The 16,059-nt window shown below is 45.8% G+C and overlaps 1 protein-coding gene across 1 annotated transcript in view; it reads left to right on the forward strand.

Moving 5' to 3' along the window:
* The window catches only part of SOS2 (SOS Ras/Rho guanine nucleotide exchange factor 2), a 55,757-nt gene extending 39,698 nt beyond the window's left edge, over positions 1-16,059 (forward strand). The window contains exons 13-23 of the mRNA XM_065839311.2: positions 1,147-1,250; positions 2,916-3,135; positions 4,050-4,169; positions 5,630-5,792; positions 6,454-6,571; positions 7,078-7,250; positions 7,674-7,790; positions 9,660-9,921; positions 11,961-12,002; positions 13,086-13,195; positions 14,283-16,059. Coding sequence (XP_065695383.1) covers positions 1,147-1,250; positions 2,916-3,135; positions 4,050-4,169; positions 5,630-5,792; positions 6,454-6,571; positions 7,078-7,250; positions 7,674-7,790; positions 9,660-9,921; positions 11,961-12,002; positions 13,086-13,195; positions 14,283-14,768 — 1,915 coding nt within the window. The 3' untranslated portion in view covers positions 14,769-16,059. The remainder of the gene's footprint in view (positions 1-1,146; positions 1,251-2,915; positions 3,136-4,049; positions 4,170-5,629; positions 5,793-6,453; positions 6,572-7,077; positions 7,251-7,673; positions 7,791-9,659; positions 9,922-11,960; positions 12,003-13,085; positions 13,196-14,282) is intronic.

A 16,059-nucleotide genomic window follows, 5' to 3' on the forward strand; every position in this document is an offset into this window, starting at 1 on the left:
TTCCAAAATCAATTCAGCACTTTTGCCTCCACGTGCTATGTTTGAGCTGCTTGAAACCTGCCTCCTGTTCCAAAGTTTCCGGGGTCTTTGGTTTTGGTTTCTGATTTATTGTTTGAGAGATGAGGAGGCCTCTTATCCATCACAGCTTCTCTTTGCTGACTGATTTATGCTACGGTTCGGGAGCTGAGTCCCCTTGCTGGTGCCTGCCTGATGAGATGTGATTTAAAGCTGCTATTTAGCACACACCATTCTGCAGCTTCTCTTTGAATTTAGGAGATACATGTTCATAATAGCTTGAAGCTGTCTTACAGTTGCAAATAAGTGCCTGAATTTGAGCTGCTAGGTTGATATGCCCAGCACTCTGTAAATTCCAGTATTGTTAATAGCACTGACCTCTGCTTCAGAGAGATAAGATCCTGTGTTAGTGTTGTTGAGAACTTGTTTCAAAACATCACTCTTTTTGATAATTAGAAGCTGTCATTAATTTCCAGCCTAAATCATCTCTTTGGGTAGCTATTCCTTCACGTGATTAACCTTATTTTTTAATGTGGAAAGGTTTATTAGTGGTCTGAGAAAGCGTAGACAAAAAATGCAGAGGAAGTTTAGTGTTGTCCCTAAGGGAAGTGCTGGATCTAGTACGGCCATTTGTGTAATTAAAAAGTCGTAACACTTGCAACAACTTCTAAGCTGAAGTTTGTGTATAGGAAAGACACAACGACAAATTTGTTTCTTAACAAATGGGAGATTCTAAGTAATTTTCTCAGTTAAAACAAACCAAACAACACACCCCTCCCCTGAAATTTATATTAGAAAGACCAGTTTTGTCTGATTTTGATTAATTCTTTTCCTTTTCGGAAACCACCTCATCCCTAGCATTCCTTATATCAGATTTTTTTTTAAAAGCACCAAACCACATATACGATAAGACTGGAAAATTAGGTTTTAAACACCTGGGGACTTGTGTGGTCACCGGTGTGTCGCTAGATCTTCGTTCTGCCCCTCTGTCCGGTGTGTTTGGACAGTCATCAACTCCATGAATCGTTGACTCGGTGTTTGTAGAGTTGTCTTTCATTTAGTGTTTGCATGGGATGGGCCTCGGAAATCCTTGAAAACAAAACATAGTATTTCCTTTTTTTCTCTCCTCAGAGTATTGAATGTTTTCCGGCACTGGGTAGAGCACCATTTCTACGATTTTGAGCGAGATCTGGAGCTACTGGAGAGATTGGAGACGTTCATTTCCAGTGTCAGAGGTACCGTGTTGGTCCTGTTGTTCTTCCCTGTTTGGGTACAACCTGCCGGGTTCCAGGCATGAGAACATCTTCACACACACATGAGTAATTGTAATGCTTTTAATTGAGCTGTTGGTGAGACTCTCCCTTGCATGAACAAGCTTGGGCCTGGGTGAGACCACACCTGGAATATTGTGTCCAGTTGTGGCCCCTCAGCTCCAGAAGGACAGGGAACTGCTGGAGAGAGTCCAGCGCAGCCACCAAGCTGCTGAAGGGAGTGGAGCATCTCCCGTGTGAGGAAAGGCTGAGGGAGCTGGGGCTCTGGAGCTGGAGAAGAGGAGACTGAGGGGGGACTCATTCATGGGGATCAATATGGAAAGGGGGAGTGTCAGGAGGATGGAGCCAGGCTCTTCTCGGTGACAACCGGTGACAGGACAAGGGGTAATGGATTCAAACTGGAACACAGGAGGTTCCACTTAAATTTGAGAAGAAACTTCCTCCTGGTGAGGGTGTCAGAGCCTGGCCCAGGCTGCCCAGGGAGGTTGTGGAGTCTCCTTCTGTGCAGCCATTCAAACCCGCCTGGACACCTTCCTGTGGAACCTCAGCTGGGTGTTCCTGCTCCATGGGGGGATTGCACTGGATGAGCTTTCCAGGTCCCTTTAATGCCTGACATTCTGGGATTCTGTGATTCTGGAGCCTGAACACCCACCAAAAATTCCTTCATGCGTGACGATATTTAACTTTCTGGACAGTAATGTTCCTCCTTGCCCGACTTTACAATAGTCTTGTTAAAATTCAGACCGTCACCTGTTTTCAAAGAGAATTCCTCCCATTTCACTTCCTGAGATTATTTTTTTCCATCTTGTTCTTTTCCCCTTTATTGAAAGTTCCAACTGAAAATCATCTTTTGAGGAGAAAATCCTTGACCCATTTGGTATCACGTCCTCATGAGCAAGCCCTTACAAACTTGCCGATTGGTTTTTTTCGACAGCTTATGTGGAGAGCAACAGTGTTGGCCTGTCAATTTTAATCATTATCCTGGTGATTAGAGACTTTACTTTCCAGATTGCCATGCCACGCATTCCAAGACAAATGTAGGGAAGGGTAGTTTATCTTTCACAGGGCTCTCCGTACTATCTGTTGCTGACCAGAGAGGAATAATTACATTTGGGTTAGCCTCTTAAAAGGTATTTGTCTTGAAGGCATTTCACATCTTGTCCATTATTTTGTGTACTGTAAATATTGGAGCGATACCGTAAATACGTTGTTTCTCTAATCTTTTTTGTTCAGCGTGTTGGAAAGATCGCACTTGAAGCTTGTTTGCTTTCTTTTAGTTCTTCTCTAAGTAGGTGAAGCAAGCAGCTTGCAGCTGAGGGCAAAAAGTAAAATACAATGTCTAAAGTTGCTTTGATCCAGTCCGAATCTGGCAGTAAATGTGTGGTTAAACACAACCGGCACCCGAAAATGAGTTCACATGTGGTTGCGTTTGCCAACTGATGCAGGTGCGAGAACCCACAAGAAAAAATAAGGAACTACAAACCGAATTAATTTGCATGCAGAGATGCAGAATTTTGAGCGCACGTTCACATATTTTGGGGGTTGGTTTTATTAAACTCTCCAAAGTCAGTTAAGATGGTATTTAAAAAGAGTGGTGTTGTTTTTTACTTAATGGCTTCCGTTTTGCAGGAAAATCCATGAAGAAGTGGGTGGAATCGATCGCTAAAATCATCAAGCGCAAGAAGGCGCAGGCCAACGGCATCAGCCACAACATCACCTTCGAGAGCCCGCCGCCCCCCATCGAGTGGCACATCTGGCGCGTGGGGCACAGCGAGGCGCTCGACCTCATGACTCTGCACCCCATCGAGATCGCGCGGCAGCTCACGCTCCTCGAGTCCGACCTCTATAGGTAGGGACTGAACTGATACCTGTCTTGTTTTATTATTATTAGAGCAAGAAAGAGCCTGGAGTCAAAAGTACGTGCCCTTGACTTTCGGAGTTTATGGGAAGAGGGGTTTTTTTGTTTGATATCAAAATACGCAAGGAAGCAAAAATTATCTCCATATCAGCCGTTCAACAACATAAATAAGTACAGGAAGGACACTAAAACCTTAGGAGTAGATAATGTTAACTTGTATTGTCTCCTAGTTAAATCAAACTCAGTGTTACGTTATCAGAAACGCGTGTTGCATCATAAAAAGAGAATGTGGTTGTCTCTCCTCCCTTATAGCGAAGATGTTAGACACATATTCATGCACTACTGGTACATCAGGGTCCTCTGAGCTCATTCTGAAGAGTCGTTTTGGTTTGGTACCATAAGTATTTCACAGTTCCCCAGCTCTCTTGTTACCTGTGATAAATAGAGCTGCCCTTGATGTTTCGCTGGGCAGAAATACTTTAAAGTCATGTAAAACTGGAAGATGAAGCGTCCTTTCGTGCTTCAGTGCCAGCAGGTTTCTGTTCAAACAGGCCATTTATCCAGCAGGTTGTTTCAGCTTCTTATTAAAAAAACAATTGTAACTGTCTGTAAGTTGCTTTCTTATGCTTTCAGGAAATTAAACTCAGTCCTTTGTAATTTTCTTATCTGAAAATGCTTATTCAAAAATGCCAATTTCAATTAAGATAAAGACATAGTTCCCTCTCTAGTCAAATGCTCGTCAAAAAGTTATTTAAAGTAACTGTTTTGCAGGAGATTAGATTGGATTGTATTTGGGAAATATCGAGTCGTGATTAAGGGAAGAAATAATCTCTTAGTGCAAACACAGAACACACAATTATTGTTTGTACTGAGCGTTCCTCTGCATCCTGCTTTGTCATTATCAGGGCAGTGCAGCCTTCTGAACTCGTCGGTAGCGTGTGGACTAAAGAAGATAAGGAAATTAACTCCCCGAATCTCTTGAAAATGATTCGTCATACTACAAATCTCACCCTTTGGTTCGAAAAGTAAGTGCAGGTGCTGACAGTGCAGTGGTGTTAACTCCCCCGACATTCCGAGAGAAGCATTTACTTCACTTCTGCTGTTGGAATTCTTTTGTCTTGAATCTTGAGATGGCTGTGGAGTATTACAGCAAGTTCAGATTTTGGTTCAGCACATCCTCCCTGTTCCTGAGAATGAAAGATATTTTTTCCACTTATGTCCATTGTATTGTTCCCGTTACATAGCTGATTCCAATGGGCTGAAGTTCAACAAGGCAAAGTGGTGGGTCCTACCCTTTGGCCACAACAACCCCCTGCAGCGCTCCAGGCTGGCACAGAGTGGCTGGAGAGCAGTCAGGCAGAAAGGGACCTGAGGGGACTCGTGGACAGGAAGCTCAACATGAGCCAGCAGTGTGCCCAGGTGGCCAAGAAAGCCAATGGGATCCTGTGCAGTATCCAAACCAGCATGGTCAGCAGGACAAGGGCAGTGATCCTTCCACTGTGCTCTGCACTGGGGAGGCCACACCTGGAGTATTGTGGTCAGTTCTGGGCCCCTCAGGTCAGGAAAGAGATTGAAGTGCTGGAGCGGGTCCAGAGAAGAGCAACAAGACTGGGGAAGGAACACAAGACCTATGGGGAGAGGCTGAGGGAGCTGGGCTTGTTCAGTCTGGAGCAGAGGAGGCTTAGAGGTGAGCTCAGCACTCTCTAGAACGACCTAAAGGGCAGTTCTAGCCAGGGGGTATTGGGCTCTTCTCCCAGGCACTCAGCAATAGGACAAGGGGGCAGGGGCTTCAACTCTGCCAGGGGAAATTGAGGCTGGAGATGAGAAAGCAATTCTGTGCAGAGAGAGTGGTCAGCATTGGAATGGCTGCCCAGGGAGGTGCTGGACTCACCGGCCCTGGAGGGTTTTAAACTGAGATTGGCCATGGCACTTAGTGCCGTGATCTGGTCAGTGGACTGGAGTTGGACCAAGGGTTGGACTGGATGAGCTCTGAGGGCTTTTCCAACCCAGTCCATTCTGGGATTCTGTGTGTGATTCTGTGTATGTACATACCCAGCCCAGTGAGTTCAACATGCCACTGTAGAGACTGTTGTTACATATTAATAAAAATGCAAACCTGATTAATTTTTGCCAGCTGATCAACTGTTGCAGCATTAAAGGGAACAGTCCACCTATGCTGAGGCTTTATCATTGATTAGAAAGAATGAAATCAGCTCTTGGAATGAAAATGAACTTGAAAAACCGACTTATCCTGGATCTCACTTGGAGTTTGCTTTATTATTTTACAGGATATGCCAAAACCTTCCTTGGCTTTCCAACTCAAACATATGTAAGATGCCATTACATTAATTTGTGCTTGAGGTTCTTGAGCGAGAGCCAAAATGTGCATACGGGACGTACCGCGCGGTTTTTTGGCTTGGAAAATGTTGCTGTAGTAACTGGCAGAATGTCGGGTTTTATTGATCGCAAATCGTCTTTGGATCAGGTGCATCGTGGAAACGGAGAACTTCGAGGAGCGGGTGGCCGTGCTGAGCCGCATCATCGAAATCCTGCAGGTTTTCCAAGATCTGAACAATTTCAATGGCGTTCTGGAGATCGTCAGCGCAATGAACTCCGTGTCGGTGTACAGACTGGATCACACCTTTGAGGTAAGGGGAGCCTTGCAGCAGGTGTTTCCTCACATTGGTTCAGCCCAAAAAGGGGAAGCGCCGCGGCCATTCCATCGTTAACCTGCCCGAATGAACCTGTTGCTTTAGTCCGGTGTTTTAGGGATATCAAAGAGAATCCCAGGGCTGAGAACCCTGAGCTGGGGTATTTTAACAGGTTTCAGTCCGTCAGAGTCTCAGAAAATCTATTTGCTGAAGCGGTTGAGCTGGACAATAGTAAGAGGAGACTGCACGAGCATCGACTCTTTTATTTATTTGCCAAGGAAAGAAATGCTTATCATTTGGTAGCAAAGAATAGAAAAAGAAACATGAACAAAAATGGAGTTTTGTATGTTTTCAAAAGGTAGTACAAGGCCTCGAAGTCAGTTTCAAAATTAAATCTTTAATTTTTATTAAATTTTAAAGCCAGGGTTGTGTTTGTAAGTTGATAGACAAAATAACGGTCTGTTTATGGCCTTATGATTCCCGTGACTGAACTGATAGTGCTGGAGTCCAGAGTGAACCATTGACAAAAGAGCTTCTTTCCAATCTGAATTTCAGTTGCTCGGTTTTGCTCAGAGAGCTACAAAGTGGCCTTGTTTCTGCTGCCAGTGCTATTGAGAAGCTTTGCATCCCTGTCTTTGTTTTTTCTTTGACACCTTAGGCACTACAGGAGAGAAAAAAAAGAGTTTTGGATGAAGCAGTAGAATTAAGTCAAGATCATTTTAAGAAATATTTAGCTAAGCTCAAGTCAATCAATCCACCCTGTGTGCCTTTCTTTGGTAAGTACCCCCAGGGCCGCTTCGTATTTGGTGCTGGCAGTTTGGGGTTTGATTAATGTTGCTTAAAGTGTTCAAGGTTGCGTTTAGCTCGAAAAAATTTGTAATATAACGTGTGACTTTGACTTCTTAGGTTCGTAATGTTTAATTTAGACTTGGTGTCTTTTATATAAGTTTATTTTTCTAGTTCACTATACAGATTTCTGGTATCACATTGGTGTGAGTATTACCTTACTTGATGAAACACCCCCTCAATATTGGTGATGGGATTATAGTCATGACCTGAAGATGGTTCTTTATTTTTCTAAACTCAGGATCTCACGTTAAAACATCTTATTTCAATAATATATTGTTCCTATGTAAAAATGCAGGCTTAATTAATTTTTGCCAGCTAATCACCTGTTAGACCACTAAAGGGAATGCTCTACCTGTGCTCAGACTTTATCATTAGAGTGAAATCAGCTCTTGGAATGAAAATTGACTTCACCCAACACTTCCTTCTTTATCAGGAATATACCTAACAAACATTTTGAAGACAGAAGAAGGGAACCCTGACTTCCTTAAAAGACAAGGGAAAGAATTAATTAACTTCAGCAAGAGGAGAAAAGTGGCTGAAATCACAGGAGAAATTCAGCAGTATCAAAACCAGCCTTACTGTTTACGGATAGAGCCAGAAATCCGGGTAATCAAACATCAAACATCTGGTTTTGGGAACAGGAGGGAGGAAAACGATGTACACAAGAGCAGATTCTCAGATAATCTTGTACTAGGCCTGATCTTGCCTGAATAGTGACCGTCAGAAAAGGGGGGACGGTGGATTATGGACCACAAGGTACCACAGCAAAGCGTGGCACAAGTGGGGATTTACTCACTTCAGTTCCACGTTCTGGACCTTGTTCATCCCCTTATAGTTCTTCAGATGCTATCAGAGATTTATTTTTTAGCAACAAAACAGAATGAATAAGAAATACTGACTAAACAGTACAACTTCCTAGAGAAAAACCAGTTGCCTTTAACCTAAAATGCATTTAGTACACTTAGTCCTTCATTAAAACTCGGCGTATATTCTTCTATTTCAACTATTATCGATGCTTGTTTCATTTAGAAATTCTTCGAAAATCTCAATCCTATGGGGAAGATACCAGAAAAAGAGTTTACGGATTATCTGTTCAACAAGTCATTAGAAATTGAACCTCGAAACTGCAAGCAGCCGCCTAGATTTGTAAGTCTTGTCCTGCAAATTCGATACCTAAAATCCACTAACCGCTGTGAAAAAGGATACGTAGCTAATCCAATAAGCCATATAGATTTCCTTCAGAATTCTGTACCATGAGATGATATAAAAATACTTGGATTTCGGGTGTTATCACAGAATGGACTGGGTTGAAAAGGCCATCAGAGCTCATCCAGTCCAACCCTTGGTCCAACTCCAGCCCATTGACCAGATCACGGCACTAAGTGCCATGGCCAATCTCAGTTTAAAACCCTCCAGGGACAGTGAGTCCAGCACCTCCCTGGGCAGCCATTCCAATGCTGACCACTCTCTCTGCACAGAATTGCTTTCTCATCTCCAGCCTCAATTTCCCCTGGCAGAGTTGAAGCCCCTGCCCCCTTGTCCTATTGCTGACTGCCTGGGAGAAGAGCCCAATCCCCCCTGGCTAGAACTGCCCTTCAGGTCGTTCTAGAGAGTGCTGAGCTCACCTCTAAGCCTCCTCTGCTCCAGACTGAACAAGCCCAGCTCCCTCAGCCTCTCCCCATAGGGCTTGTGTTCAAGTCCCTTCCCCAGCCTTGTTGCTCTTCTCTGGACCCACTCCAGCACTTTAGTCGTGTTGGTCGCTACTAAAACCTACTGCCTTCGCTTTATTTTAGAATGAACGTTTTTTTCACAAAACATAAAATACCACAGTTTAAATTTGGTTTGTTTGGCATATAATCATTTAATAGAATACCCGATAACATTTTTCATTTCACAGTATCAAAAAATCTTATAAAATATGACTTGAAATATGGCTTGTATGCTTCACCAATGTGTTTTCTTTAAGTAGAAGTTAATTTCTGATTTTCTTTTGTCTCAATATTTTGCATTGTTGCAGAAGTTGAAGTACACCCCAGAATTTATACGGTGCAGCCTTCTCGCTGAACAAAATACAATTCCATTTAAAGGCGTAACAATCTGTTTTTTAAACAAAATACCTATTGGAGCCCAGAACTTCTTTTTTTAAAGAGATTGTTCTTTAGAATGCTTGAGTTTTTAATACATTGTAATTGTACTTTTGAGTAGCTGGAGACTACGGTAATTTTGGGGAGAGCTATCGATCATTTTAGCAATCTTCTGATAGAGGAATGAGTAAGAAGATATGACAAATATGGCAAGAAAATGACAGAAATTGCTGTTGCAAAATGCCGCTTATGGTAGTTTCTCTAAAATATTTTCTAAGAAAGGTATCGGGCATGAAATCTTTCCAGTTCCTGCTTCCCAAATGAGATATTTCTATTGGAACTTCAGGAAAGTCCAGTTCTGGGCACTCTCTGGCGCAGTCGTGCTTTGATCTGTGCCGCGTTCCACCCGAATCTCAGGCTTCTTTCATTCACACCGGTGATGTGGGCGTCAGAATTTCATCCCGAATAACCCAGAGGACGTGGACAAGGCGCATCTGAGGGTGTCCTTGCCCTTGGATGCGCATTAGGGACCTGGTGACCTCCTGTGGGACCAGCGCAAAGTGTCTTACGCTGCTGCTTTGAGGCTCTTTGCGGTGTGGGGACACTTGGAATAATTCTGTCTTCCCCAAGGTTGGGACTCGCTCTTCCCTGCGATTTGTCCACATTGGGACGCATCTGAAACTGGACTCGTCATTCTTCATAGCTGTGGAAATAAAGAAATAAAACTTAAAATTATTAAGTTGGTAAAAATATTCATTAATCCGTAACTTTTCAGTAAACTCTATAGATAACAGGCTGAACCTTAAGTCAATTGTAGTAAGGCTGTAACACCATCTAAAGTGTATTTGTTAAGTACTTTTAAAATCATTTCACAGAGACTTGGCCATTTTGCTGAAATATCAGTGCTACTAACCAGCTGTTCTTTTTCCAGCCCAGAAAAACAACGTACCCCCTGAAATCTCCCGGGATAAGGCCCAACACGGGCAGGCACGGCTCCACGTCGGGCACCGTGCGCGGGCACCCGCTGCCGCTGGAGAAGGAGCCCAGCAAGATCAGCTTCAGCCGCATCACCGAGGCGGAGCACGAATCGGCCGTGTCGGCACCAACCTCGCCCAACACGCCGTCCACGCCGCCCGTGTCCGCGTCTTCCGACTTCAGCGTCTTTTTAGACATCGATCTCAACAGTTCTTACGGTAAATGCGGTGCAGTGTGTTTTATTAATTGTCGTTACCGTCCCTCAGGCTTGCAAAATGTATTGTGTATGCCAGCTTTTTAAAAAATGTTGCAAAATTTAGTTGTGGAGTATGAAGTAGCGCCAGTGTTCCGTGCAACGTGGTTTGGAGATCCCTGCTGTAAATAGTTCAATAACAAGTGGCGTTTCCAGGGGTTTTGCCCGCTGGAGCTGAGGCAATCTGTACGGGCCATGTGGTCTACCTTGGCTTCAGTAAAGCATTTGACACAGTCCCCACAGCATCCTCACAGCTCAACTGAGGAGTGCGGTCTGGACGATCAGGTAGTGAGGTGGAGTGTGAACTGGCTGAAGGGAAGAACCAGAGAGTCGTGGGCAATGGGGCAGAGTCCAGTTGAGGCCTGGGTCCAGTGCAGGGCCTCAGGGGTCAGTGCTGGGGCCGGTATTATTCAATATATTCATCAATGACTTGGATGAGGGAATAGAGTGACTGTCAGCAAGTTTGCTGGTGACACCAAGCTGGGAGGAGTGGGTGACACTGGAAGCTGCGCTGCCATCCAGAGACCTGGACAGGCTGGAGAGTTGGGCGGGGACAAATTTAATGAAATAGAACAAGGGCAAGTGTAGAGTCTTGAATCTGGGCAGGAACAACCCCAGGTTCCAGTGTAAGTTGGGGAATGACCTATTAGAGAGCAGTGTAGGGGAAAGGGACCTGGGGGTCCTTGGGGACAGCAGGGTGACCATGAGCCAGCGCTGGGCCCTTGTGGCCAGGAAGGCCAATGGTACCTGGGGTGGGTTAGAAGGGGGTGGTCAGTAGGTCAGAGAGGTTCTCCTGCCCCTCTGCTCTGCCCTGGGGAGACCACACCTGGAATATTGTGTCCAGTTGTGGCCCCTCAGTTCCAGAAGGACAGGGAACTGCTGCAGAGAGTCCAGCGCAGCCACCAAGATGCTGGAGGGAGTGGAGCATCTCCCGTGTGAGGAAAGGCTGAGGGAGCTGGGGCTCTGGAGCTGGAGAAGAGGAGACTGAGGGGGGACTCATTCATGGGGATCAATATGGAAAGGGGGAGTGTCAGGAGGATGGAGCCAGGCTCTTCTGGGTGACAACCAGTGACAGGACAAGGGGCAATGGGTGCAAACTGGAACACAGGAGGTTCCACTGAAAGAGGAGAAGAAACTTGTTCCTGGTGAGGGTGGCAGAGCCTGACCCAGGCTGCCCAGGGAGGTTGTGGAGTCTCCTTCTCTGCAGCCATTCAAACCCGCCTGGACACCTTCCTGTGGAACCTCAGCTGGGTGTTCCTGCTCCATGGGGGGATTGCACTGGATGAGCTTTTCAGGGCCCTTCAGCCCCTCCCATTCTGGGATTCTGTGATGTCCCCGTGAAGCACAACTGTGCCTGTGTTACCACGTGTGGCACATCGGAGAGAGAAACAAACGGTGCCGAGGACCCGGCATCCACACAGCGCACCTGTGTTTCTGGAGCGCGCCTGTGGCTGAACGCGCTCTGGTGATTCTGGTTTAATTTCCTTTGAAGAGGAATCCAGTTGGTGTGTGTTGAGATGTGAACCGAGGTGCCAGATTTGGGGCACTCGCTCCGTCTCGATTAAATAAGCTACATTCTTGGTTCATTCATCCTGATAACGCGCCCAAGCTTTGCTTGGAGCTCTGAGCAGCTCCTTAGTCTTTAAATCAGCCTGAGAGGTCTTGCCCTGCTCTACGGGGGCGGTAGACTTGGCCTAAATGACCAAAAGTGTTTATATGGTAAATGCCGAGGGCGCTGGGGCTGTGGGGGTTGAACAACAACGGGGTCGTGTCAGAACAGAGTAGAATAGCGAAGTTTAATGCCCAGCTTCACTTAAAATCTCTAGTTCAGGAGCATTTCACACAGGAAAGTTTAATTGATGTTAGCAGTAGGTAAACCTGGAGCTGATGGTGATCTCTGAGGTTGTTCACAAGCACACGTTATGTGCTGCAGTGCACTTGCTCTGTCTGGGAAGCCTTTAATTGATTTTTTTATTTTATCTTTATTTATTTTCCATTTAACAGGTAACAATAGCATCTTCGCTCCCGTCAGTTTGCCACAATCGAGTGAGTACTGTAACTCCATTAAATCTTTGATTTAACTCTGCTTTTCCCGCTTTCAGGAGAGCTGAATGGGAATTAAAATCCGCAATCTGGGATGAAAGTGTTTGTTGTGTTTATTAGAGTTCTACTACAATTTTATTTTTGTACAGTTTTTAGCTAAAAGCAGTTTGTAAAGTCTACAAACTCGTTTTGTTTTGGATTTTTACCCAGGCCCTGCCATGATTTTGCTTCTATTTTGAACGTCCTTGATGATTATTTTGTTTGACTAATGCTACGAGTGAAGCAACCTGATAATTTTGTATTGCCACTTAGTGAAAATACTGGTTCTGTTGCTGGGAAAGAAGAGGTGCTTTTTGTACCACGGCTGTGAGACGTGTCCTGAATTCCTCTGTGTTTGCAGCGTCTCTTTTTGCTCACTTATCACACAGGCACATACACGTTTTTCATAATACGGTTAAAATATTAAATTGGAGAAGTGCCTGATGTGTTGATACAACAGTCACAAATACAGGTCGAGGGTTGTTGTTTCTTAACTGCGAGGATCTTTTTTCCCCTCTGTAAAAAAGGACGGACCACAAATGTCCTAAAATGCTGTAAGAGTTCATATCATCTGTTCTGTTCAGCATGTAACTCTCCTGCTTCAGAAGTGCTGCAAACCCGTTAACGAAGCCTCTCTGTTTCCCAGTTTGAATGTGTATCCATATGGCTGAGAGAACAAACCTTCCACTCCAGAATAATTGAGGCGTGCGGGCAAAGTGCAGGCGCAGTGGCAAACGGGGTGAATTCTGCAAAGCAGAGAGGATTGCGGAGGTTATTGAAGTGCTCACCAGGAGTTTGCTTCATTTTCTGTCCGTTAGCGTTGCCGGTTAGCTGGTGATGCTATCTCTGGAAATCGGAGAGCTCTTGGTGAGGGTATATCTGATTAAAGAAACAAATGAGAATTTCACACAGCTGACGTTAATGGTTCGTGTGGCTGTCGAGCACAAAGATCTGCTTATTTGAGTCGCTCCTAGTTTGGTTTAATGTTCTAGAGCGTGTTCCTGAGGGGTTGCACAAGCAGTAAAATATCTGCTTTTCCCTCTGCAGAGACTTTCTTCAGCTCCTGGGGCAGCTTTCCCAAACTGAGCGACGAGCCCCAAAACCCTCCACCGCTTCCCCCGCGGAAAAAGATGGATCAGGACGCTTCCAATGCCAAGGTATCGCTACCTTCCGTGGAGCAACTCGGATAATAAACCGGGGAATGTCTAGAGTCATAGAATAATTTAGTTTGGAGATGACGTGTAGGATCTTTGAGTCCAACCATCTAACCAAGCAGGAGAGGAAATGGCCTCAAGTTGCGCCAGGGGAGGTTGAGGTTGGATGTGGGGAACAATTTCTTCCCCAAAGGGCTGTGGGGCATTGGAACAGGCTGCCCAGGGCAGTGCTGGAGTCACCATCCCTGGAGGGTTGGACAGACGGACATGAGGTTCTCAGGACATGGGGCAGTGCCAGGGGTGGGTTTGGTTGGACTCAATGATCTTGAGGGGCTTTTCCAACCAAAATGATTCTGTGATTCTAAAAGACCTTCAAACACAGTGCTCCAGTTGCCCTTTTAAAGTTTCACGTTCCAAGTGTCCAAACTCTTGCTCGCTACTTTAGGAACAGGGTGGTCACATTCAGATCAGAGGTACGGCTGTGCCAGTGTCACATTTCTGCCAGCAGCAGCAATCCACAGAATCCTGCATCTGCCCTGGGGAGACCACACCTGGAATATTGTGTCCAGTTGTGGCCCCTCAGTTCCAGAAGGACAGGGAACTGCTGCAGAGAGTCCAGCGCAGCCACCAAGATGCTGAAGGGAGTGGAGCATCTCCCGTGTGAGGAAAGGCTGAGGGAGCTGGGGCTCTGGAGCTGGAGAAGAGGAGACTGAGGGGGGACTCATTCATGGGGATCAATATGGAAAGGGGGAGTGTCAGGAGGATGGAGCCAGGCTCTTCTCGGTGACAACCAGTGACAGGACAAGGGGCAATGGGTTCAAACTGGAACACAGGAGGTTCCACTTTAATTTGAGAAGAAACTTGTTCCTGGTGGGGGTGTCAGAGCCTGGCCCAGGCTGCCCAGGGAGGTTGTGGAGTCTCCTTCTGTGCAGCCATTCAAACCCGCCTGGACACCTTCCTGTGGAACCTCAGCTGGGTGTTCCTGCTCCATGGGGGGATTGCACTGGATGAGCTTTCCAGGGCCCTTCCAACCCCTGACATTCTGGGATGCTGTGATTCTCACCATGTCTTTTGCTCTGTGACGTTGTAGGGAAGTTTAAAACCGGACGACGACCCTCCGGCGATTCCACCTCGGCAGCCGCCTCCTCCAAAGATCCAACCCCGCGCTCCCGCTTACGCCGGCCCCTTCGAGCAGCCGCTGCACAGCCCTCCTCCTCCGCCCCCCCGCGACCCCCTGCCCGACACCCCGCCGCCCGTCCCGCTGCGCCCGCCCGAGCACTTCATCAACTGCCCGCTCAGCCTGCAGCCGCCGCCGCTGGGCCGCGCGCCCCGGGAGCCCGAGCGGCTGCGGGAGCCCAGCGCCGCGTCCCCCGGCACCCCCCCGGGCACCCCCTCGCCCCGCGTCCCGCGCCGCTGCCACAACAGCCCGGGCCACCCGCCCGCGCCCCCCGTCCCGCCCCGGCACAACTCCAGCCCCCAGCTACCAAAACTGCCACCAAAGACTTACAAAAGGGAGCTCTCCCACCCTCCTTTGCACAGACTGTCTTTGCTAGAAAACGCAGAAACTCCTCAATGACCTTAGCCATAGTAGTCATTGACACTGGAATAGTATTTGTAAAGTTTTCCTTTTTGGTTTTTTTTTTATTTATTCGTTCAAAAAGCAGTGTATTTTAGTACTTTCACAAATTATGCTCTTAAAGTGCTGCTGATCAAAACCAAACCCGGGGTTTCAATTGGAAAAGCACGTCTCCACCCACTCTGGCCTAAGGCGGCAGAGCGACCCTCAGGTGATCAGCAGCACGGCCTTGGTTCACACCCTCAGTGCCGACAGTTATGCCAGTACACAAAATATACCTTTTTGCACTGTAAACTACACTAAATGAGTTTAAACTGACACCGTTTAATTGCACTGAGCCAAAAAAAAAGAAAAAGGTGCGACTGTGGATTTTTTTTTTTTCAAATTTGAGCACTAGTGGCCTTTTTTTTTTATTATTTAAAAGAAAAAAGAACAACGGGATGATTTCACAACACGAGGATATAGAGCGTTACCGATTTTAAACCTCTGGCCACCTGCCTTTAATTCTGTGTAAGCTTGGAGGTTCGTGAGTGACCGCTACTGTTCTCGAATATTTTAACGCCGTTGTCTTAATCGCCATTGATTTGCTGCTGAAGACAGAAAAAAAAGATAAAGAGAAAAATAGGTTGAAATCTAAATACCAAATTATTCAGTTGGTGTTGATTATTTCGAGAAAGAACGAGCAAAGCCTCCCCGTCTTGGATACTGGAAAGGATCCCTCGTCCTTCGCATGCATCTTGTTCAGATGTGCCTTTTTGTTTTGGTGGGCGAAGATGTCTTAAGCTAAAGAGTTGTTTGTCTACTGTTCTGGAGAACAAAGCTATACGCCATGTATGTACAATTGTTTATATTGTATATTTACAGATAATGCTAGTAACCTGTATAAATTTAAGTGACTCGAGGCCTATAATACAGTCTGCTACTCCTGCAATCTCGTACGGTCAGAAGTGTTTCCTCTGGCAGGAACAGCCTTGCCTTCCAAACCTCGTAACTTTCTTTAGAGCTCACTTAACTTAATCGTGAATCCGTTTTGGAAATTGGTAGCATTTAAACCAGCAAACACTTAAAGCTTTATTAAACTTTTTAAACTGATAAGCGAATGGAACTTTTCTTTGCCAGTTGAACTACTTGTTTGAACTGGTGTGAGTGAGTCTGTTTTACTGGTAGTACTGTAGCAGCATTTATAAAGTGGCCAGAAGCCACATTTTATTTACTGGTCTGTGGCCTTTTACTGTGCTTTGTATCAGAGTTCTTAACAAGATTAATAAATCACCCCAGTCTTAATTTGTAA

This window comes from Patagioenas fasciata, chromosome 5 (genome assembly GCF_037038585.1).
Source record: "Patagioenas fasciata isolate bPatFas1 chromosome 5, bPatFas1.hap1, whole genome shotgun sequence".
Lineage (NCBI taxonomy): Eukaryota > Metazoa > Chordata > Aves > Columbiformes > Columbidae > Patagioenas > Patagioenas fasciata.